Consider the following 24,234-nt stretch of genomic DNA (forward strand, 5'->3'; position numbering starts at 1 on the left):
GAAGGAGGTTGGGAGCAAGGTAGAGAGAAATAAGGGTTGGGGGGAGGGGAGAGGTGGATGAACAGGGAGAGAGAGACTAGGAGAGGGGGCAGAGAGGAAAGTCAAGTTGCTACGCTTGGGGTGGAGGTTAGGGTAGGGGAATGATAAGGGTCTGTACTGCCACCTGATAGTGTGTCCCTAGGGGTAAGCACAGCGCTCCTATGATTGGATTGAAGGTAGTAGGTCTTCAGCTTGTGTTCAGTAAGTTTAAATCTTGCTCTGAGTAAAGTCTTTGCTTCATAGAAGTTCTTACTGCCTTACCTCTTGTTTGGTGTTTATTGTATATCTGCTTTTTGTTAAGAATTTTCTTTGGAAATGGATTAGTCCCTGTCTTATGATTTGTATCCCTTAAATAGCAAACACAGTATCCTGTGCAGAGTGATGTTTATAAATGCTTGAGTGCTTGGGTTTTTGCTTCAGGTGCATTTTGGTTTTCATGACATCTAAATTATAAAGTAATAATGCATCTTGATGAATACTAACCAATGCAGACAGGGTTATTTTGTTTGGCTCTTTAAATTCTTAATTTTTTCATATGAAACAAACTTAAAAATGTGAAAGTGAAAAAACCACCCGAGACCACTGTCACCCCTCTTTGGTGCAGGTTGTGCTCACGCTGCTTCCTCTGAACAACTCTTCCCTCACCTCCACCTGAGCACCATTCTCGACGTTTTGAGATTTACCTGTTGTTCCACTGTAAGCAGAATAAGGTAGGGATCCCCAAAGAAAACGAACCAGGCATGGCTTTCTTGACATAAGAGAAGCCATTTTAGCCTAAACCGTTTTGTGATCTAAGCCTGGCCACAGTGCCTGACCTTGACAGGTCTCAGTAATTAATGATCTTGAGGGAGCAAAAATAATGCAAGAACAAACAGGACTGTTACCAAGGCAAGAGAAGTTGCAGTAGGCAAAGATAATAATCAGTTGTAAAGACGCCCAGATCTGTTTTCAGTGGTAAAGATTAGCCTGAAACACTTTCTTGAGCTGTTTTACAGAATTCAAACGGCGCCCCTCTTGAGCCTGCAACCAACCACCAGATCAACTGTTGACCTTTTCTGACCCTCATGACTTCAGTCAGCTAGAGCTTGACTCTGTCAACCTTTGCCTCAATTCTCTTTTGAATTCTCCTCCACTCAAACCCCTTCATGAATATACATATACTGCCCAGGCCCATTCATGAATATGCATGCACCCTTAGTGTAAAACTTCCCCAGTTTTGCTGTTGGGGAGACACTGCCTTGGGAAAGATCCCCGGTGTTCTCCTTATTTCCTGCAAGTAATAAATCCTTCTTTCTCCCACTCTTTGGCTTGGTTGTGTCTTTTTGCTTGACACCCACCAAGAGAGACAAAGCCAGTTTCAGGTAATACCACCTCTCCTATATCCTTTCCTGATACCCCTTTGCCTACCCCAGCAAATGAACTCTTCCCCTCTTTGCCTCACTGTGCACTAGACAAACTTCTGTTGTTTCACTGCTCTCATTTGGACAGATATCTGTTTTACCTGAACCAGATGATCTTTCTTTAAGGCAGAATAAAATTAATTTTTTTGCTTATATTTTAGAGCTGTAAAATGGTATCCTGATTATTTTGACTTATCAGTATGTTAAAAAGTATTTTTCTATTTTATTAAGTTGCTTTTGTAATTGTGATTTTAGCAGCTGTGTATTTCATCTAAATGGATGACAGTCCCCTGTTACTGGCTTTGCAGGTTGTCTTCACTTTTGGGGTTTTTTTTGGAATTTTTGAATTTATTTTTTTTATACAGCAGGTTCTTATTAGTTTATCCATTTTATACATATTAGTGTATATATGTCAATCCCAATCTCCCAAGTCTTCAGTTGTTTTCATAAAATATTGTCACTGCCTGCCAAAATTGACAATGAAAAATAAATATTGCTTTAAACTTACTTTTAAAAATATCTCTTTCTTTGCTGTATGGTATATGTCACAACAAAGCTATATTTTCAATTCTGGTAAAGTTATATTTACAGAAGATAAAAATAACTTCCATAGCATTGAGTCTTTTCTGCAGGTACTTACACCATTTAGACGGTCCAGAGTTCAAGGTGTGTTGTCCACCTGCAGTGGTACTTGTCCAACAGTTGTTACTAGTGAACCTAATGTGATAAAATAAGAGCCCATGATTTTGCTGAATTGTAGAATGCAGTCGGGGGAAAAGAAGTACTAAATAATTTTATTCCCTGAACATCTTAGCTATAATACACGCTAAGCAGATGGTTGAAACTTTTATTTAAGGGAGGTTACTTGAATGGGTGTGAGTGCTTCCCTAGAGCAGAGGACGGTTGCCTGTGTGGTCATCTGCTTACGGAAAGTTAGATGTTACCTGGAATTTACATTTTAATAAAAGCATAGGCATCATTTAAAGTTCTCTAGAGATTGATGGCTGCTACTGTGAACTGAAATATGTAGAAGCGTTAAACAAGTAAGCGGGCATACTTCTTAACCCCGTAGTCCTTCCTCGCCATCACCAAAGCACCCTGGAGATGCTGAAAGGAGATGAAGGATGTGAGTGTGCCTGAAGACTGTAGCGAATCGTACGCAGATAAGTTGTCCTTTTACTCCCAGACAGGCCGTGGCTCCACGCTGAATGCATAGGCAGTTGGGAATGTGACATTTCCATCCTAAAAACACCCGCCTGATAATTAGATTTTATATGGCCACTTCAGACTTCAGCTCTTGAGAATTTAAATAATATAATACCAGAAGAAGTGTTTTTTAAAGTAGTTAAAAATTACCTTTGCTTTGGTGTCTGTAGTATCAGATGTAATTTATGCTTCCCCCAAGTACAGCCACGGTAGCTTTTTCTTTATACATGAGTTTAAAAAACTGATTGTGTTTTTAAAGTTATGCTTAAGGTGCTTTGAAAGGGAAGATAAAAGTAGAAATTTTTTTAGGGGGAAAACCACTGAATATAATTTCTTAAAGAATTAGGTAATCTCTGGACGTCTCTTTTAGTGTATACAATCTAACAGTTGTAAGTTTATATAATCCTATATCTGTTTCCTAAATCCACTTTAGCCTTATTGGGTGCAGGTTCTCTGAAATCCCTGAGGAGGAGTTAACAGATGGATTGTTGAAGGACAAAGTAGGCTGCTTAAGTTTCAAAGCCTGATGCGTTAAGGGAGAGATCCATTGTTACGGAAGCCTCACACCAAAGTTCGGTTCATTGACTGTGAACCTGCTCTGCCACAGATTCCGAGTCCGAACGGTCCCTGAGTAGATTGGAAGCAGTGACTGCGCACTGCTTTGAAGAGGAAGGAGAGCACCTGAGGAGTAGAAAGCACAGAATGTCCGAAGGAAAAGACTGTGGTGGTGGAGATGCTCTCTCCAATGGCATCAAAAAACACAGGTAGGATGGCCTTTAACAGTGAACATTGCTGCCTTTTTATTATCAAGTGCATTTGCTTTTGTAAAGAAAAGTATGCGTTCTCTTCGTTTTTGCTTTTTCTCTCTATTGAATATTTATATTGCTCCATCACCTCAAGGAAAGGATTTAGCTTAAGTACTTTGTCCATTAGAAGAAGAACATCATCTGTAATTGTAGGAACTAAGCACAAAACTTGGTTTTAGATACCATGGTTTTAGGGGAACATAAATCCTTCAGCTGGCCATGTAGAAAGGCTCTTCAGAAGTGCCTATTGAAAGTGATGCTGGGTTCTTCTTTTCAGCATACATCTTTTATGACTCTGCCTCCCAATGCTATTTTAGTTTCTAGTCATTTGATCTTCTGGTTGGTTTTATTGAGAATGGATGGTAATATTGCCTGCTTGTTGATACAATTTAGTTACATTTACACAAAGACTTTTATTAAGACCCAGGGTTTGTTGAACATAGCCATTTTGTACTGTCTAATAACATTAGTATTTTTTTATTTGCTTGATGATTTAGTCCTAGAGATTGTCCCAGATTAATGAGATGTCACAGACACTAGAGTTCTCTGGTTTCACACAAGTTTATAGACACAGTGCCATGTGTGCATGCTGGTATTCATAGGGTACAATATTTTATCAAATTATCAGTGGAGAATAAATCCTGTTGTCATTGTAAAGAGCACTTTTGGGATAAGTAGTTATTAACCATTAATTTCTACAGAATGGTTTTTTATTTAATATTTGTAGATTTGTGTAGCTCTAACCCCATTTCTGTACCATGAATCTGGCTACAATTGGTCTCAACTATTGTCCTGCTGAAAAATTGTACATATCACTTCTGATGTATATGTATCACCCCTTGTTAACAAAAAATGTTTCACTTTGTACTTATTTTGAAAAGATCAGTGAGTTTTAGGTAACTAGCTCAAACCAGAGTTTTCTTCTCTTTGGTTAGAGGGTATCTTCTAAACGTGCTCGTTGATGGCTATCTTTTGATGGCGTTTACCATTGCAGATTATGTGGCGAGCTGTGAGGGCCCTTCCTCTCTTGTAGTTACTGTCAGCTCCTTTATGGTCAGGGGCTAAGTTCTGTGCAGGGCATGAGGTACCTAACAGGAAACCTGTCAGGTCTCCCAATGTCTAAGAAGAAGATAGCCTTTAACCATTTAACACATACCTCGTTACAGTCTAGTGAGAACACATGTGACATATGTTTGGAATGTTCAGAGATGCATAGAATCATTAAGGTATCTGAAGGAACGCCGTGCTTCATAGATGCTGTTATAGCCTATGGCTGAGGAGGATTTCTCAGCTTTTAAGGCCCAGGAGCCCTTTTGTGTGTGTGCTGTAATGCATCACAGGAGGAGTTATTTTGCATCTGACAGAAATTGATTATACTATATTCATACATTCTGTGTTCCCTTTTAATTAGTCAAACCCAGAATGGCACAGATGTGAAAGTTAAGATGGAACCGTTCAAAATTTGGAATGAGGATAGGTCACTAAGAAAAACCACAATGCAACTAGATAGTGACATAACCAGAAAAGTTAAACTGATGTACAAGATGCAACTTATGAAACCTATAAATGTAATAAAATATTCTTTAGCTATTTAAAAGTGGGTAATTTAGGAAATTGTCAGCATTCAAATATGTGGAAAAACATAACAGTTTCCTATTTTAAAAAATAGGCATTATAGGAGTTTTTTTTAAAGCCTTTTTTTTTTTCCATAAAGCTCTTCTCTAAACAAATAAACAGGGCATATGCCACATACAATTTAAAAGTTTCATTTGGGGATAGGAGAACAGGTAGAGTATTCAATGTTATCAGGTCCCTCTTTCCTGTGCCCTAAGTTGTGCTGTAAGTAATCTGTGATTATAATGGGCAATTATTATATTGACCTTAAGAGTAATTTGAATTAACAGTAATTTTGGTGATATTTTAGAAAAGCAAATGTATGTTACATGGCCTGAAGTGATCATGAAATTTATTTGAAGCCTTCTGTTTTACCTTTAAAAGTCGTGTGAAATTTGTATTTGACCTTGTCATATGTTTCTGTTTTCTTGAATATTGAAAAAGAATTTACTCACCACTTACTTACCTTTTCCATAAAAATCTTACCTTTCTCCCTCATCCCACATCACCACCTATCCTTGGGATATACACACTTAAATTTGGGGAGATGGGAAGAATATGGATTATAAAATTTAAAAGAGAGAAATGCGTATTTTATTTATTTTTTTATTGAAGCAGGGTTGATGTACAATGTTGTGGCAGTCTCTGCTGTACAGCAAAGTGACTCAGTTATACACATACAGACATTCTTTTGTTATATTCTTTTCTGTTATGGTTTATCACAGGATATTGAATATAGTTCCCTGTGCTGTACATGAGAATCTTGTTGTTTATCCTTTCTAAAAATATAATAGTTTGCACCTACCAACTCCAAACTCCCAGTCCATCCCGCTCTCTCCCCCTCCCCCTTGGCAACCACAAGTCTGTTCTCTATGTCCGTGATTCTTTTTCTGTTTTGTAGACAGGTTCATTTGTGCCATATTTTAGATTCCACATGTAAGTGAAATCATATGGTATTTGTCTTTCTCGTTCTGACTTACTTCGCTTAGTATGATAATCTCTAGTTGCATCCATGTCACTGCAATGGCATTATTTCGTTCTTCTTTAATGGCTGAGCAGTATTCCATTGTATATATATACCACATCCTCTTTATCCATTCATCTGTTGATGGACATTTAGGTTGTTTCCATGTTTTGGCTATTGTGAACAGAGCTGCTGTGAACATAGGGGTGCACGTATCTTTTTGAATTATAGTTTTGTCCAGGTATATTCCCAGGAATGCGATTGCTGGATCATATGGTAATTCTATTTTTAGTTTTCTGAGGAACTTCCATGCTGTTTTCCATAGTGGCTGCACCAACTTACTTTCCCACCAACAGTGTAGGAGGGTTCCCTTTTCTCCACACCCTCTCCAGGATTTGTTATTCTTAGACTTTTTAACGATGGCCATTCTGACTGCTCTGAGGTGGTACCTCATCTTCGTTTTGATTTGCACAAGAAATGCGAATTTTAAAACGGGAAAAGAGAAGCCTTACAAGTTATAGTTCCTATGGAAAATATTAAATCATGGCTTAACTAATTTGCTGACAAGATAGAGCTAGGGTTTTCAACCATTGTTGTTTTTTAGCCATGGAACCATTCGTGCAACGGAAGTTTAGTATGGAAACTGTTAAAACCTCACCCACCCTCAGAGACTGATGAGGGTCCCATAGAGAAGGTCTGTCCCCTCCTCCCCAGTCTCCCACTGCAGTTGGAATCACCATATCTATTTCATGTCCTTAGCCAACAAAAGTATTTAAACTTTACTTTCTGTAGTATGTATTATGGAGCAACAGGTTTCCCCCAGACTCTGTTTCTGTTCCTGTTGGATGTGTCAGCACAAGAGTACCTAGGAGAGTGCCTGCCACATGGGAAACACTCAGTAGAAATGACCTCTTTTAACTCTGCTTACTCTCTTTCTCCTCAAAAATGATTTGATTTGCTCTAAAGAACCTCTGCCCTCTTGTTTCCTTTTCTACCCCATTATCATAGGGTGACATCATGGGGTGCAGTTTGAAAAATTGCTGACCCAGAGAATCATAAACTATAATGTCATATTAATTTAATATAAAACCAACTATGCCAGACTAATTGAGTTTATTTTTATGTTAATTAAAATACAGATATTATGGATCTTTAATCCATCCTATGTGATAATTACCAACAAAATAATTCTTCTGTTAACGAACTAGGTAAATTAAGTCATCTCTTAAATAAAAGTTTGGGCTAAAGGAACTGAGTTATCTTCTCACTCTGAAAATCTTGTAATTGCTAACTGAAATCTTGAAAAAATGGTTTTTCTACCTTACTGGAGTTCAGAAAACTTCTGCAATGTCTTTTAATATGATGAGACCTAGGAAAAAAGTGTTTTATGTTTTTCATTCACTCTGAGTTATTGATATGCCGTGTACTCTGCTGGCCAGTGACCTTTACTGTGGTGCTGTACATGTCTTTGGGCTTTTAGGTTAGTTGTAGAGAAATATCAATAGAAAGAATTAGGATTTTATTTAAGACCTAGAACCAAAAACACTACAGAGGTAGAGAATATACAAAATAAATGCTCCATTTTGATGGCACTTTTTCTTTTTTTTCTGGAAAATGCATTCAGTTGCTTTGTGGGACGTTAGCCCTCACCATACTGCTCAGGTTTATGTTGACAGGGCTTCTTGTCATCTCGGTGCTCTGTGTTCCATAGGATCGGTCCTCTACCCTTGGACCTAATTTATTACATTCATTCTGAGCTCTCATCTTTTAACTTTTTAGCAGTTTGACCCAAGTTGTAATTGGGGAAGGTGTTGATATTTATCTCATCTGGACGTATACTGTATCAGTAAAAGATACTCGTGTACAACAGATTAGTCGGAATCTGAAATGTTGGAGCCATGCTATGATTCTGTAAATTGTATTCCCAATATTAATAGATTAAAAGAGAAAAGCATATGATCATCCTAAGAGATAAAGAAAAACATTCAATGAATTTAAACAGTCACTCCTGATTAATATAAATGTCTTAGCAAATCACAAATAGAAGAGAACCTCTTTAATCTGGTTAAAAGTTGCAACAAATAGGGCTTCCCTGGTGGCACAGTGGTTGAGAGTCCGCCTGCCAAAGCAGGGGACACGGGTTCGTGCCCCGGTCCGGGAAGATCCCATATGCCGCGGAGCGGCTGGGCCCGTGAGCCATGGCTGCTGAGCCTGCACGTCTGGAGCCTGTGCTCCGCAACGGGAGAGGCCACAACAGTGAGAGGCCCGCGTTGCAACAAATAAATACTTGATAATGAGATATTAAAAACAGTTCTTCTACTGTCATGAATAGACAAGGATGCTTGCCATCATCTTTCTGTTCATCATTGTTTGGAGGCCATATGCAGAGACATAACACACCCCTGAAATTTAGAAATAAAGCCGTAGATGTTTACAGACAAATTATTATAGTTAGAAAGTTTGGCAAGGTTGCTTTTATATAAAATCAGCTAACTATATTCCTATGCACCATCAACGGACAGAAACTGCGATTAAAACTAGGGGGGAAGGGCTTCCCTGGTGACGCAGTGGTTGAGAGTCCGCCTGCTGATGCAGGGGACGCGGGTTCGTGCCCCAGTCCGGGAGGATCCCACATGCCGCGGAGCTGCTGGCCCCGTGAGCCATGGCCGCTGAGCCTGCGCGTCCGGAGCCTGTGCTCCGCAACGGGAGAGGCCACAACAGTGAGAGGCCCACGTACCACCAAAAATAAAAAAAAAATACAATAAAAAAAAACTTGGGGGGAAAAGATTTTAGAATAGCTATTAAAAAGTCACTTACCAAAAAAAAAAAAAAAAAAAAAAAAAGTCACTTACCTAGGAGTAAATCTTAGCCAAAAAAGTGTAGCAATAAACTTACTGAAAGATATAACACTTATCAAGAAGGAAGAGTGTCATAAATATGATTTGCCAAATTGATCTGTAGACTTGGTGTACTTTTAATTAAAATTGCAAGTCCTTTTCCTTGGAAGTTGAAAAATGGATTCTGAAGTATATCTTTAAGCACAAGGGCTTTGAAGAGCCAAGATACCTCTCAGGAACCTGGTTTGGGGGAGGGAAGGCCTTTGCCTGACCAGATGTCAAGATTGATTGCAAATCTTAAGTGCAGAATTGTCCTGCAGGTAAGACTAACCTGAAGAATGGAAGTAAAAGGTCCCAAGACTCAGACATATAAGGAAATCTGGTGTATGTAACAGAGGCAACATAGCAGACCAGGGAGGGAAGGAACAGACTGTTAGGTCAGTGGTGCTGGGAGAATCATTTAATACAGAAAAAAATTTTTTAAAGGAAATGGACCTCTATTTCATAATATAAACTAAATTCTAGATGAACCAACACGAATGTGAAAAGGCAAAACTTAATAAAACTTTCACAAGAAAATATAAAAATATCTTTGCAGTTTTAAAATAGGGAAGGGTTTCTTACAACAGAAATGTGATAAGGACTAAGTTTTAGCTGACTGTAATTAACGTACTTGTTCTTGATGTGTTTACCTGAATAAAAGCCTTGCATTCTTCATAAATGTGGCTAAGAATCTTAAAGGTTTAGTTTGCTGAAATGGTAGATTATGACTCCAGATGCTTGCTTAGTTTACCCTTTGTTTATCCTTCATGACTGCTTTAGAATTGAATTATTAGGTGACCAAATAACAGCTGTCTTCTGTGTGTGAAGAATATACTGACAAGTTGAAGTCAAACAAAAAAGGTTGAGAATATAAGCTAAGACAGTATCTTCCAAGAAGTAGGATTATATTGAGAAAATGTTGTTAGTTGTAAATAAAAATCACTCTGACTACATGTGACACCCATCTCCCCCCAAAAACGCATTTGGAGATCCCTTGACCAGTAAGAGGGAGTGCCAGCTCAGCAGGTGACGGGCTAGTCAGTCAGCAAAGAGTTCAAAGGATAACGTGAAACGATAAGCAAAAACCTTATCTAGGAGTAACAAGCTGGTAGGCTGCGGGTCACTTCGGGTATGTCAGGAAGGGGGGAAAAAGGTGGTTTGAGTCTACATTCATAATAATTATCTTCACCAAAACGAAGTGGACTTGCTGAACTTACTGCCAGGAAAGACTCTAGGAAAACGGGGGCGTCTTCTATAGAATTCACCTCTTCCCGCCCAAGTTTTAAAAGCAGATGGAAGAGGAGGTGCTCTTTTGGAAGCAGGGGCCAAGGCCCGTCTCCTGATCTTGCCTCTGACCCTAAAACACTTCTTTGTGGCCTGGGGCTCTTTAAAAACACGGTTGGAAAAAATACAGACTCTTTCGAGCTTAGCATTCTGTAAGCAGATGATGGTGAGATGCACTTTCACCTGACTCCGAGGGCTCATTCTGTCTATTCTAGATCAGTGGTTTTCAGGGGCAAACGAGAGCAGATTTCCAGGGCAGCTATAATCTGTAAAGATTTGCTTGAATGAACAAAAATAGCTAACAGCTAATGAATTTGTTGTTTGCCTAGGGTATGAAAGAAAAAATAAAGAATACATTTTCAGGCATATAATCCCATTTTTCAACTTTCATGCAAATTTTCAAGCATGCATACAAATAGGATAATCTAATGAACTCTTCATACACATCATTCAACTTCAACATTTATCGCGTGCGCACTTTATTTCAATCTGCAGACGTCCTCCATCTCCCATCCCCCCATAATATAAAAAATTATTTTTAAAATTACATCAAATCCAAGATACATTGTTTCATTTGTATATATCTTTAAAACACTGGGACTTGTATTTTTAATTTAAAAAGAAAAATTTTATTGGAGTATAGTTGATTTCCAGTGTTGTGTTAGTTTTAGGTGTACAGCAGAGTGAATCAGTTATACATATACATGTATCTACTCCTTTTCAGATTCTTTTCCCATGTAGGCCATTACAGAGTATTGAATAGAGTTCCCTGTGCTGTACAGTAGGTTCTTATTAGTTACCTGTTTTACATATGGTAGTATGTATATGTTAATCCCAGTCTCCCAATTTATCTCCCCCACAACCCCCTGGAAAGCGTAAGTTTGTTTTCTACATCTGTAACTATTTCTGTTTTGTAGGTAAGTTCATTTGTACCATTTTTTTAAGATTCCACATATAAGCGATATCACATGGTATTTGTCTTTCTCTGTCTGACTTACTTCACTCAGTATGACAATCTCTGAGTCCATCCATGTTGCTGCAAATAGCATTATTTCGTTTTGTTTTGTTTTGTTTTGTTTTGCGGTACACGGGCCTCTCACTGTTGTGGCCTCTCCCGTTGCGGAGCACAGGCTCCGGACGCACAGGCTCAGCGGCCATGGCTCAGGGGCCCAGCCGCTCCACTGCATGTGGGATCCTCCCGGACTGGGGCACAAACCCGTGTCCCCTGCATCGGCAGATGGACTCTCAACCACTGCGCCACCAGGGAAGCCCCATTCTTTTTTTTTTTTTTTATTTTTGAATTTATTTTATTTTATTTTTTATACAGCAGGTTCTTATTAGTTATCTGTTTTATACATACTAGTGTATACATGTCAATCCCAATCTCCCATTTCATCCCACCACCACCACCACCCCCCAGCCACTTCCACACCTCGGTGTCCATATGTTTGTCCCCTACACCTGTGTCTGTATTTCTGCCCTGCAAACCAGTTCATCTGTACCATTTTTCTAGGTTCCACATCTATGCATTAATATACGATATTTGTTTTTCTCTTTCTGACTTACTTCACTCTGTATGACAGTCTCTAGATCCCTCCACGTCTCAACAAATGACTCAATTTCGTTCCTTTTTATGGCTGAGTAATACTCCACTGTATATATGTACCACTCTTCTTTATCCGTTCATCTGTCGATGGGCATTTAGGTTGCTTCCACGTCCTGGCTATTGTAAATGGTGCTGCAGAGAACATCAGAGTGCATGTGTCTTTTCAAATTATGGTTTTCTTTGGATGTATGCCCCTGAGTGAGATTGCTGGATCATATGGTAGGTCTATTTTTTAGTTTTTTAAGGAATCTCCATACTGTCTCCATAGGGGCTGCATCAATTTACATTCCCACCAGCAGTGTAGGAGGGTTCCCTTTTCTTCACACCCTCTCCAGCATGTATTGTTTGTAGATTTTTTGATGATGGCCATTCTGACTGGTGTGAGGTGGTAGATACCTCATTGTAGTTTTGATTTGCATTCCTCTAATGATTAGTGACATTGAGCATCTTTTCATGTGCTCTTTAGCCACCTGTATGTCTTTGGAGAAATGTCTATTTAGCTCTTCCACCCAGTTTTTGATTTGGTTGTTTGTTTTTTTCATACTGAGCTGCATGAGCTGTTTGTGTATTTTGGAGATTAATCCCTTGTTGGTTGCTTCATTTGCAAATATTTTCTCCCACTCTGAGGGTGGTCTTTTCCTCTTGTTTATGGTTTCCTTTGCTTTGCAAAAGCTTTTAAGTTTCATTAGGTCCTGTTTGTTTATTTTTGTTTTTATTTTCATTATTCTAGGAGGTGGATCAAAAAAGATCTTGCAGTGATTTATGTCAAAGAGTGTTTCTGCCTATATTTTCCTCTAAGAGTTTTATAGTATCTGGCCTTACATTTAGGTCTTTAAATCCATTTTAAAACACTGGGACTTTTATTTCTAAAACACATAGTCCCATTATCAACACCTCAAAAATAGTGTGTTAATTGTCATCAAATATTTAGTCAGTATTCACAATTCCCTGATTGTCTCATAAATGTCACTTAGTTAATAATTGGGATCTAAATGTCACTTAGGGAATTCCCTGTGGTCCAGTGCTAGGACTCCAAACTTTCACTGCCGAGGACGTGGGTTCAATCCCTGGTCAGGAACTAGATCCTGCAAGCCACATGGCACGACCAAAAGAAAGAAAAAAAAAGTCATTTAATAATAAAAATCCAGAAGGTCTGCATACTACATTTGGTTTATATGTCTCTTAAGTCTTAAGAGATTAAAAAATGTTTAGATCTCCTCTCCTCATCCTCATTTTTTCCTTACCATTTATTTGTGGAAGAAACCTGGTCATTTGTCCTGTAGAATAATCCACAGTCTGGATGTTGCTGGTTTGCATTCCCATGGTGTCATTTAACATAATCTTTAACTCCTGAATTTCCTGTAAACTGATGGTTACATAGAGAGGCTTAATCAATTAGGTTTGAATTGTTTGGCACAAAGTACTTTGTACTTACACTTACCGAAGGTGTGCCTCCCGTTACATCCATTGGGGGCATATGTTATCAGATTTTCCTTCTTTTGTAATGTTGAGATTGATTCCTGGGTTCAGGCAGTGTCAGTCTGATACAGCATGATAATGCTGCCCAACAGCCTTGAGCCTAATGATTTTAGCAGCCATTGTTGATCAGTGTCTACATCGTCATTTTAATATGGGCTGCAAAATGGTCATATTACATTTCTGTCATTCCTTCTACTTTATTAGCTAGAATTCTTCTGTAAGAAAAAAGTTCCCATTACCTCTTTTCAGAATATGTTGGTTCCCTAACATCCTTTGAAGATGGTATAGGAACACACGAATTGGATTGTCTAAATCTATTATAATTATTTTTTCCCATCTTTGGTCAGAGGAAGCCCCTCTATGTTGGCTTCTGTGTCCTTTTGACAGGACCCCACGTGGGTTTTTTTGTTGTTTCAGGTATAATCCAGTGGCCTTTGATAGCTGCCTTGCTTTCTGATACAGAGAGATGTTTCAGGTTTATCTGGTATATTTCCTGCCCCAGACCTAGAATCAGCTATTTCTCTAAGAAGCCACTTATCATTTTAGTGAGCAATTATATTTAGATTTTTTTTTATTTTAATGTGAAATAATATTTAGATATAACAATCTGGGTAGTAAGGATGTTCACTGATAGCAAGTTGGCCATGGTTTCAGTCCTTTTCATTGGATAGAGGTATAAAAATCACTGGTCCCTTTTTTTAAGGGAAAATGTTTCATACCCATATATTTCCAGTTGAAATTCTGGATTATGGGGTTTTTCCCTTAATTCCTTTGATTTTTATTTCATGGTTCCTAATGACATTAGTATAGTTACAAATTTGCCTTATTCTACTATTTTTGTTTCACAGACACATACACTCATACACAAGTACTGGTACTAACAGCATGATTGTTGAAAAGAGTTTTCAGTTTCTTTTTAGTTCCTTTTATCCTTTTAATATATTCCATCTGGGATGTACAGTCTATGGTGTGTTTGAAGGTCACTTGCAGTGGTTCCATTCTGTGTGGTTAAACTAACTTGTTAAACAGGTAGGTTCATTTGTTTCACTTGCTTTCAAGTTTTAGGGATTCCCTTTTGACTTAATGTACAATATTTACATGATTTCAAAGTCAAAAATACAAAACAAGGTATATTTAGAAAAATCCAGTTTCTTGTTCCCTCGACATTGTTTCCATCCTTCCCCAAAGGTAACTATTTTTATAATCTTTCCAGTTTTTGTTTTTAATATAAGCAATACAAAGATCTGTTCATATTCCCTTGTTTTTTATAAAAGACCCTTACAACCTTGCTTTTTTATCTGCTTAATGTATGCTAATTCCAGTTCTTTTGGTCTCGTGTTTTGACATGAGTCAACTGGGTGTTTCTTCAGCAACCCTTGAAAAAATACATGTGTGTGTGTTTAGAGATGATTCTCTTTTAGAAAGATATTTAATTGGTGATTCATTCATGTGGTTCAAAATTCAGAAATGTAATAGGGTATATTTTGCAAATTTTAACTCCCACTTTTTAAACTAGCCACTCCTCTTCCTTTCCCCAAATGCAACCATTATTACATACAATATTGTTCACACTAATGATGGAAAATGCATGCATACAACTCTTGCCTTTGCTTTTTAAAAACGTATGTACCAAATTATTTATTCAACAAATATATTTTGAGCCCCTATTAATGCCACATTCTATTCAAGGTGCTGAGGTTACAATCGTGAACAAGCCAAGCCCGTATTCTTATGGAGTGTCCATTTCTGAAATGAGGAGGGTTGAGCATCTTTTTGTATGTTTAAGATCAATTTGTATTTCTTTTTCTGTGAATTGCTAATACTTCTTGCCCATTTTTCTCTAGGAATGTTGAACTTACCAATTTTCAGCTGTTCTATAATATATCATTACTAGCTTTTTGTATGTGATATGAATTGAAAATATTTTTTCCAGATTTGTCAAAAGGGAAGATAATTCTTAGAAAAACCTGTAATTCCTACCACATAGCAGGTAATTATCACATAATTCTTACCACCATATGCTCTTTGAAAAAAAATATAAGTGAACTAGAAAAGTGTCGTTATTAAGAGCTACTTGGGTTTGAATCCCATATCTACCACGTTCCTGACCTTAAGCAAGTTATAATCACTTTGAAACCCAACTTCTTCTTCTGTAAAATGGGTGTAATAATAGAACCCACCTTGTTGGCTTGTGGTGATAATTAAATGAAATAATCTATACAAAGGAGTCACAGTGATTTTAACTCATTAAATCTCAGGTGCTGTTATAAGTAGAAAATTGATAAACCTTAAGCAAAAGTGAGTAAATGGAATTGTTTTCTTTCTTTTAACTCAAGAAAAGGTCTTTGGATGGGTTTTAGAAGTTTACTTTGGCCTTTGAAACTGAAATTTGGGTAACAGGTAGCTGAAATGAAAGAGTTCATTTTGGAATACGATTATTTTCTTTTGAATAAAAAATAAGGAATACTGTCTCCTATGGTTGATTTCCATTGTATCTTATAAGGACATTTCATAGTATTGGTTACATTGAAACATAGTTTTCTCTTCATGAAGGTTACAAGGTGTGGCTGGCCTCCGAGAAGCTGGCTGTAAGCTTATGTTGTCAGAAGTGTAAACAAGAGGTGACTAGAGCCTTGAAGCTCTGTTATTCATTCCTTAGTCCCTTGATACTACTTTGCCCATGCAAAGGTCTCATTACTTCTCCTTTCAATCCCTAGGCTTTTTGAATCTCTTAGGTAAATATCCAATTTCTATTTCAAGTTTGCTTTATATGGACTTATAATCCTCAGTATGTCAAAATGAAGAAGTTGTTCAATATTTAATAAAACGTATATTCTTGCTTGGCGTCTTGCTGTGTTTGAAGATGTACCCTCCTTCCCTTCTACACACATGAACACAAGGTTTTGAGAGCCTGGGAAATATCTACCAGTATAGCTTAGTCTTTTAATGGTCTGTCTTACTGTGTTTACTCTGCCCATTTCTTAATTACAATAATTCATAGATTGGGCATCTTGATTTCTGGTGACCTGTGGGATCTGGTCTGTACAAATACATTGAAGTGTCTCCCATTGGAGCCGTGCCAACCTGAATTTTGGCTGAAGGAGAACACTGCCTCAGGGGACAGAGTTCTTCAGTATTGTTTTGCTGCGCTTGTTAACACAGGAGGATTTTCCTCTTTCAAAAAACACCATATATAATAATAAGGATTTACAAGATAGAAAATTAGGGAAGTGATTGTTTTTAAAACATAAAGATACTTTGTTTGTTTGCCTTGTACCTTAAAATCTTCAGAAAATTTGGTTTATACACCACTGTTTCCAAACACATTCATTGTTTGTAGAATGTGATAGATCCTAATCGTGGATATAGCCTGCTGTTGAGTCGTGTTGATGTAGCACCACACTGAGTCAGTATTTGAAATCTGAGCGTGAGCTGCCATTCTGCCATAGAGGGTATTCTCAGAGCCAATTCCTTGTTTTTCTGGAAGTGACTCATGTTAATGATACATCCTGGTTCTCAAGCAGGAAGCATTGCCTCTGCATCTGACAAATGTGGAAAACGTAGGTGACTGTCACTACGTCTGTTATGATGTATGGGGGAAGGTGATGTGACTTGTGCAAGAGCGGGGTACAGCCAGCTTCTAGGAAGAGGTAAGAGATGGAGTCTAGTGTCCTACCAGTGCCAGAGTAAACTAGCGTGCTTCCCGGGCTGTAAGAGAGCACAGTTGAGGCAGTGAACAGTTCTCAGCAAAACAGAGTTCTGTGGGTGAACCAAGTAGAGAGTTTATAACCATAGATTCTTCACGGTATTGTTTTGCTTTCGTGCTTTGGTGTTTGGGGTCTTTGAATGCCTTAAAGATATTGTGAAAAATTCTAGTAGGTGAAGGTGTACCATGATCATAAGGCAGTGGGGAGCCATCAGCATAATGCACTTTGCTTCTGCATCTGGTTCTGGCTCTATGACTTAGCATAACTGTTGGCTTTGGTCAGCATTTAGCCTGTCCGCGCTTCATCTTTGATGCAAGCAACACCCCACGAAAGCACAGTCCAGTAGCAAGATGCTAGAACCTGGGTCTGACTGGTCGCTAAAGCTGCTGTCTTCTGACTGTACCATGTTAACTTCAGATGCAGAGCTCTTTACAATATTATGCATAATATTAATGGCTACAGTTTACACTTGGATTATAAATTGATGTCTATAAGATACTTTAACAAACTCCATAGCTTTTGATTCTCAAAATATCTCTGAGTTACAGGCAGGGCAGATATTATATCCTCAGTTTTACAAATGAAGAAATTGAAGCACAGAAAGTTTAATCGACTCGCCCAAGATCACTTAGCAAGTAAGTGATAGAACCTGCATGCAAGCCACGTATTCTGACTTCAGAGCCTCCATTCTTTTCTTAAAATCTAGAATCTTCATAGATATTTAGAATAACAGAGATTTCTATTCCTAGACAAATTCCTAGATTTATATTCTGACTGTAAAACAATTTGTCCTAGCTTTTAATTAATGCAGTTCCATTGTTTCTTTTATGTAATAAATTTACAGAGAATTAACATCATAGTCCCAAAGGCATTTATTAAGCACCCGTCCGCTGGGCTCAGAGCTAGGCACTATTATTAATTAAAGTGAACATGGAACTTGTTTTCTGGGTCCTTGTACATTTCCACTCGTATTAACAGGAACACACAAAAGAACACATGAAAACGTTGAAAGTTCTGCCAATTTCAAACAGATACGGGATAAAAATTTCCCTTCCTATAATCTCCATGGTCTACCAACTTCCTACCAAAGCAGAATACTCTAAAGGATGCAGGAATGATTACAGGTGTCATGTTTTCATGGAAATTATTTGTTTCTCCTCAGTGACTGTGCATTCTTTTATTACTCGTGAAGACCAAGAGTTTGGGCTGTTTTCCTTCAGGATTATGATTGACATTATATTATTGGAAAGAACAAGAAAATCTCAGAAGGTGAGGTACACTACAATGTGATTGTCGTGTTTTAGGACACTGTGTAGTCTCTGCTAGCAGAAGAAACCTTCTTAGGAAAGAGGAAGAATGCTCTTCTTTGCAGTACAGATATTTCACTATGATCAGAGCAGTCAGAAAGGAAAAAAGAAGGGAAACTGACATATATGTCAAATAACACCCATGGAGGTATTATGTGTCACAGAGCAGGAAGGAGCCAGAAATTCAGCTCTCCTAGAAGTTCTAATCCTCTGATGATAAGCAGTCGAAAGATCTCAGATCATTTTAAAAGGAAGTTAAATCAGGCTATTGAACTGCCTAAAGCAGATCACAAACAGTTATATGCATTCTAGAAAAACGGGTGTGGTTTAAAGGGAAATACCTATAAAATTTCAGAGCCACAGAAAGAGGCAGAGTGGTGTTTGCAGAGGGACACGTCTATCGTTCAGTACATCTCTGCTTTTTTTTGTGTCTTAGTCCCCAGGCTCTTGTTTCGGGGACCTGAAGTCCTTGACTGCAGTGTTCCAGGTGACATGTAGCCTGTTAGACATAGCCTCGCTCCAGAGTTGAGCTCAGGGATCAGCCGTTGCCGTCAAGCACTCATATCTACTCCAGGGTCTCGCCACACCTTGCACTGCCTACTGCCAGACTCCCGATCCAGCTGGAGCACATCCAGGTTCCAAGACAGGACATTTCCTAGTGTAGAGTCCAAGAAATTTCTGTTGTAGTCAGGAAAGGCTTCTTTCCCCTTTTGTGCCAACAAAACTACTAGCAGTAAAACAGCTTCAGGCTCTTTCTGGAATGTGGGAGGTGTTAGTGGAAGATTTGTGCTCACCACCTCTATTCCTCTCTGCCCCTTAGCTGTCCACACTGCAAGAGGCTTAGGTCAGCCTTCAGGTGAGACAGGGAGGAAGAAACTGGCTCTGACCTGTACTGCACACAGCCTGCATTTCGTCAGTGTTCTCGGTCATTAAGACCACTTCCTTTAGGTCAAGATGACTGTCCCATGATCTGCTCTCTTCTCTTCGGTTAGTTTACATCTCTTCCAGCCCCCCATTGCATGAAGTCTTAGTTATTCTTTTTTTTTTCTTTTTGTGATACGCGGGCCTCTCACTGTTGTGGCCTCTCCCGTCGCGGAGCACAGGCTCTGGACGCGCAGGCTCAGTGTCCATGGTTCACCGGCCCAGCCGCTCCACAGCACGTGAGATCTTCCCGGACCGGGGCACGAACCCGTGTCCCCTGCATCGGCAGGCGGACTCTCAACTACTGCGCCACCTGGGAAGCCCTTAGTTATTCTTTGAGATAAGGGTGAGAAAAGAATACACACCCTGCCGCTAGGTTAAGTAAGGTCTGCCTTTCTGTGTCCTGCCTTCTTCCCAACTGTGCTGAACACCATGAAGTGGGCTTGAAGTGAGGAGATCCTGCTGCCCAAAGGGACAGCTTCTCTTTAAGCTGAAGGACTTGGTTCCTGGGTATGTTTTCATCAGTCCATGTTGGCTTGGATGATGATTCTGTAGGCTTTCCTCTTAATCCAGTAATGGTAATAAACTAACAAGAATAGGAAGTAAGTTTACTGTTTTACTGAAGTTGGACAGTGAATTCTAAATTTTAGAAAGCCAATTTGAAAAGCAATTTGAAATTCTGAATATGCATTTTTAACTTATTAAAATCAAAACAAGTAATACCTCTTATAAAACAAGGACACATAATCACCTTAATCTCTTTGCTGTGTAGAGCCAGATTTATTAAGCAATAATCATAAGGCTTTTATAATTTGAGATCAAAAGAAAAATTATCTTTAAAATATACAGCAAATCAGATAGTAATATCAGATAATTACATAAGTTTCACAGTAAGCTTAAAAATAGGAAACTAAGTTATTGGATTTTTAAAAGATGCATAGTACCTAAAAAGGCATCTGACTAGTCTTAGAGATCTCATCTTAGACTTGTACTGACCTGCTCCCAAGACCCGGGCTCGTTTCAGTTGAAGAGATGTAGGAGCAGGTTAAATACCCGGCTGTCCAGCTAACCCCATCACCCGCATGTCTGACTTAGCCCTAAGTTAGGTACTGGTTCTGTCAGGCTTCAGATGGCATCCTGGGTATGCAGGGAGAACTGGCAATTCCTCCGAATTCAAGCCTGGAAGTTGGTGGAAGGTACGTTACAATATCAGTCATGCAAGAAAAGAGATGTAAGTGATATGTTCTCTTTTTAAGACCCGTCCAAGCTTGCTTCTGTTGAAATGGGGATAGATAGATTTTAGGAATTTAGTTGTATAGGTATATTTTAGTTATTTTGTGTTGATATTGATATATTACACTTATGGACTATTTCGTATAAATAAGATGCCTTTGAAGATCTTAAATCTCCACATATATTACAACTACGATTTTAATTACTGTTCCATGACTGAGGAATAATAGTATTTTTAAGATGGTGGACGTATATCAACTTTGGAGGTCAGACATTGTTTTCCTTGGTTGAATGAGAGCATCATTTTCATAATGATAAGATCAGACTGCATCAACTTAAGCTGAAATTCTTTGAGTTGCAAGGCCAGAGAAACTTGTTTTATACCCAGATTTAAATGTTAAAGTATTAAAGCAGAATCCAGAAATGAAGTAACATTTTGAAACTGAAGTATCTCAACTGTAAACATTCTTGAAAATTTTGTGATCCAGCCTCCTGTTATTCACAAAATCAATCATAATAGTTGAAATTCAATCCATATTTGTTGAATGATTTTTATTATTTTTTTAAATTGTTCTAAAGTTTCCCAAAGACATGCTGAGGAAAAGGCCCTTTTGCTGACTGTCTTTGCCAGTGCTTCTCTAAAGTGGAGTCTTCTGACCATTGTTTTGGCGGGGGGGTCCCCCAGGACCCTTTCGGGGGGAACCACAAGGTTAAAACAATTTTCATGGTATTACTAAGACATTAGCCTTTTTTATTATCATTCACTAATAAGTGTACAGTAGAATTTGATAGAGACTACGTGATGTGTAGTATCACAGATTCAGTGCAGAAGCAGGTATGAGCAGCCCAGCTGTCTTCTGTAAAACCAGACATTAAAAAGACTGCAAAAGTGTATAATGATGCCAGTCTTCTGGGAGTTTTTATGAATAAAGCTGCTTTAAGCATTCTTATACACATCTTTTTTTTTTTTTGCGGCATGCGGGCCTCTCACTGTTGCAGCCTCTCCTGTTGCGGAGCACAGGCTCCAGACATGCAGGCTCAGCGGCCATGGCTCACGGGCCCAGCCGCTCCACGGCATGTGGGATCTTCCCGGACTGGGGCATGAACCCGTGTCCCCTGCATTGGCAGGCGGACTCTCAACCACTGCACCACCAGGGAAGCCCCACATCTTTTTTCTGGACAGGTTTTCACTTTGTTATGTAGGAGTAGCATTTTGGGGTCCTGGAGAGGGTATGTATTTAGCTTTATAGGAAGTTACTCTGATGTTTCCTGAAGTCGGTGTACCATTTCTTAGCAGTATGTGAGAATTTGTTACTCCACATCCTCACCAGCATTTGATGCTTTAAGGGTATAACATGGTATTGTGTTGTGGTTTTATTTTACATTTCCTAAATGATTTTGAGCACTTACTCATGGATTTATTAGCCATTGTTATATCTCTCTTTGTGAAGTATCTGAGAGTCATGCCCATTTTAAATTGGGTTGTATGTCTTTGTATTATTGATTTATAGGAACGCTTTATATATTCTGGATATAATCTTTTATCAAATATATGTAGCATGTATGTTTTCTCTGAGTTTATAGCTTGCCTTTCTGTTTCTTTAATAATGAACAGGCATCCTAATACCTTCTTAGAATAGAAGTTTTTAATTTTGGTGAAATCCACTTTTTTCTTTTTTATGTTAGGGCTTTTTTGTGTCCTCTCTAAGAAATCTTTGCCTCCCGCAAACTTTAGCCACTATCCTTGGTTCTCTCTAGTATCACTGATGATGTGTGTTCTTCAAGTTAACTTCATCAGTATCTTTTAATGAGAATGATATAACAATTTTAGTTTGAGAGTAAACAAATATGCTTTTTGATTGCTATTATGGAAAAATTCTAGGATAAATGCATTGTGGGACAGTTTACTCAACCTAGAGCCCTAGTTAATAGAAAATTAACTGGCATAAAGTTTGTCTCAGCAACATTTACTGAGTACCTGCTGTGTTCCAACTGCAGGTTCAACAGAGCTTAGAATCTAACATAATAAGAATTTAAGTAAATGGTCAACAGCAGCCTTGCATGTTCTTAAGTAATGAGTGGAGGGTGAATAAGAGTGTTGCATTCTCTATGGTTCTTTGTCCTAACCAGGAGGAAGAAAGGATAGAGAGAAGTGGTATATTTCCAAAAAAGGAACTTGATACTTTTCACACGACTTGCAAGTAAGAATATGTTTATCCATCAGCGTTGAGGTTACTAGGCTTCTCTGCACATTATATTCTTTTAAACCTTTTTAAAAGAATAGATTTGCAAACTATATTCCAGATGAACTATGTAAGATTATACATAATTTGTGAAAATGAGGCTTTTTATTATTACTATGATAATTTACTCATGTAACATCATTTTAAAATCTAATCTTCAATTTTGTGCATATAATTTTATAGTTTATTTCCAACGGCTTCCTAGTTTGGAAGACTGTTTCATTTGGGGTGTTTAGTAAACATCAGTAGTACAGTCAAAATTAAAGATGGTTAGATTCAAATGCAAGCTGTGTTCATTAGGGTTATATTTAAATTGGGACTTGTGGAAGGAAGGATTTGGGGGAGAAGGGAAGAAGAATTCTGATAGTTGAAAAGGAGAGGTGATAAGCACCTAATAATTGCAAATAGATATACACACATAAGTACAAAACACATAAAATACTACACACAACAAGTTTTCATTATTACAATTATAGCTGTATTAAAGTCTGCTTCTCTATGAAATTATTTTCTTAGATTTTTAGTTCAGTCTTTTGATCTTGAATCAGAGATTAGAATTAGGCTGTTTTATGCTTTTCTAAATATCCAAATGAATATTCTGCTAAAAATGATGATCCGTTAAGAATATTTAATAACATGAGCAAATGTTTAGTTGTTAAATGCAACTGAAAATGTATGTTTAGGAATTTGGTTTTGAAAATGTTTTCTTAAGAAGTGACTTAGAGGCAGAAAATTTGATTATCTGTGTTCTTCATGCCTCACTTGCTGCTTGTCCATATCTCATTTTTTTGCTGTTTTTCTGTGGCCCATTTTAATTTATGAGACATTAGGTAAAACATTCAGCACCTGTTACATGCAAAGTACTCCACACTGTGGGACATGCAGAGGAGAATAAGACATAATTCCTGACCTCAGGGGAAATCACAGTCTAGTGAGTGGCAGATGTGTACAGAAATAACAGAGGGGATGAATGAAGATAGGGAGAAGTAAGAATTGTGAAATTTAAGTGGAGCATGGAACACCAGCCAACCTCAGTGCTTTAAATTAGCACATTGGAGTTGCTTGTAAAATCCCATTGCTGATAGACAGCATCTTTGGGTTTGAGAGCCTTCTGCAAGTAGATGCCAAAGAGAAACCTGAATGGAGGAGCCATGCCTGTAGGGTCTCCCAGGCTGTGTTTGGTGAAGGGAAGTATCCTCAAGTCTGAAGACAGGAGGCAGTTTTAATACCATTTAATGATGTCAGTGGAATGTTTAAAGCACAATACAATTATATTTGGGATTTATTAGTATATTCCCTTTTATCATTTTGAGTAAATTAAAAATGTTATTTGGACATAATTTTTCTAGCACTTTCACCCAGGTTGTGTGACATTAAAGCAAGGAATACCAAGAGCTACTAAACGACAAGAAAGAAAGGGACTTTGCCAAGAGTTGCTTCATTGTGCCCTAACCACAGTCTTTTTAAAGAACTATGTTTAAGATTCCCCTGGCCCCAGAACCAGAGGTTCTGGGGCAAGCCTCTGGAGTTTGAACAATGTCCTGAG

At 38.2% G+C, this 24,234-nt stretch overlaps 1 protein-coding gene across 1 annotated transcript in view; it reads left to right on the forward strand.

Moving 5' to 3' along the window:
* The window catches only part of OSBPL1A (oxysterol binding protein like 1A), a 212,292-nt gene that overhangs the window by 140,810 nt on the left and 47,248 nt on the right, over positions 1 to 24,234 (forward strand). Inside the window, 1 exon segment of the mRNA XM_032603377.1 lies at positions 3,253 to 3,409. Coding sequence (XP_032459268.1) covers positions 3,253 to 3,409 — 157 coding nt within the window.

This window comes from Phocoena sinus, chromosome 14 (assembly GCF_008692025.1).
Source record: "Phocoena sinus isolate mPhoSin1 chromosome 14, mPhoSin1.pri, whole genome shotgun sequence".
Lineage (NCBI taxonomy): Eukaryota > Metazoa > Chordata > Mammalia > Artiodactyla > Phocoenidae > Phocoena > Phocoena sinus.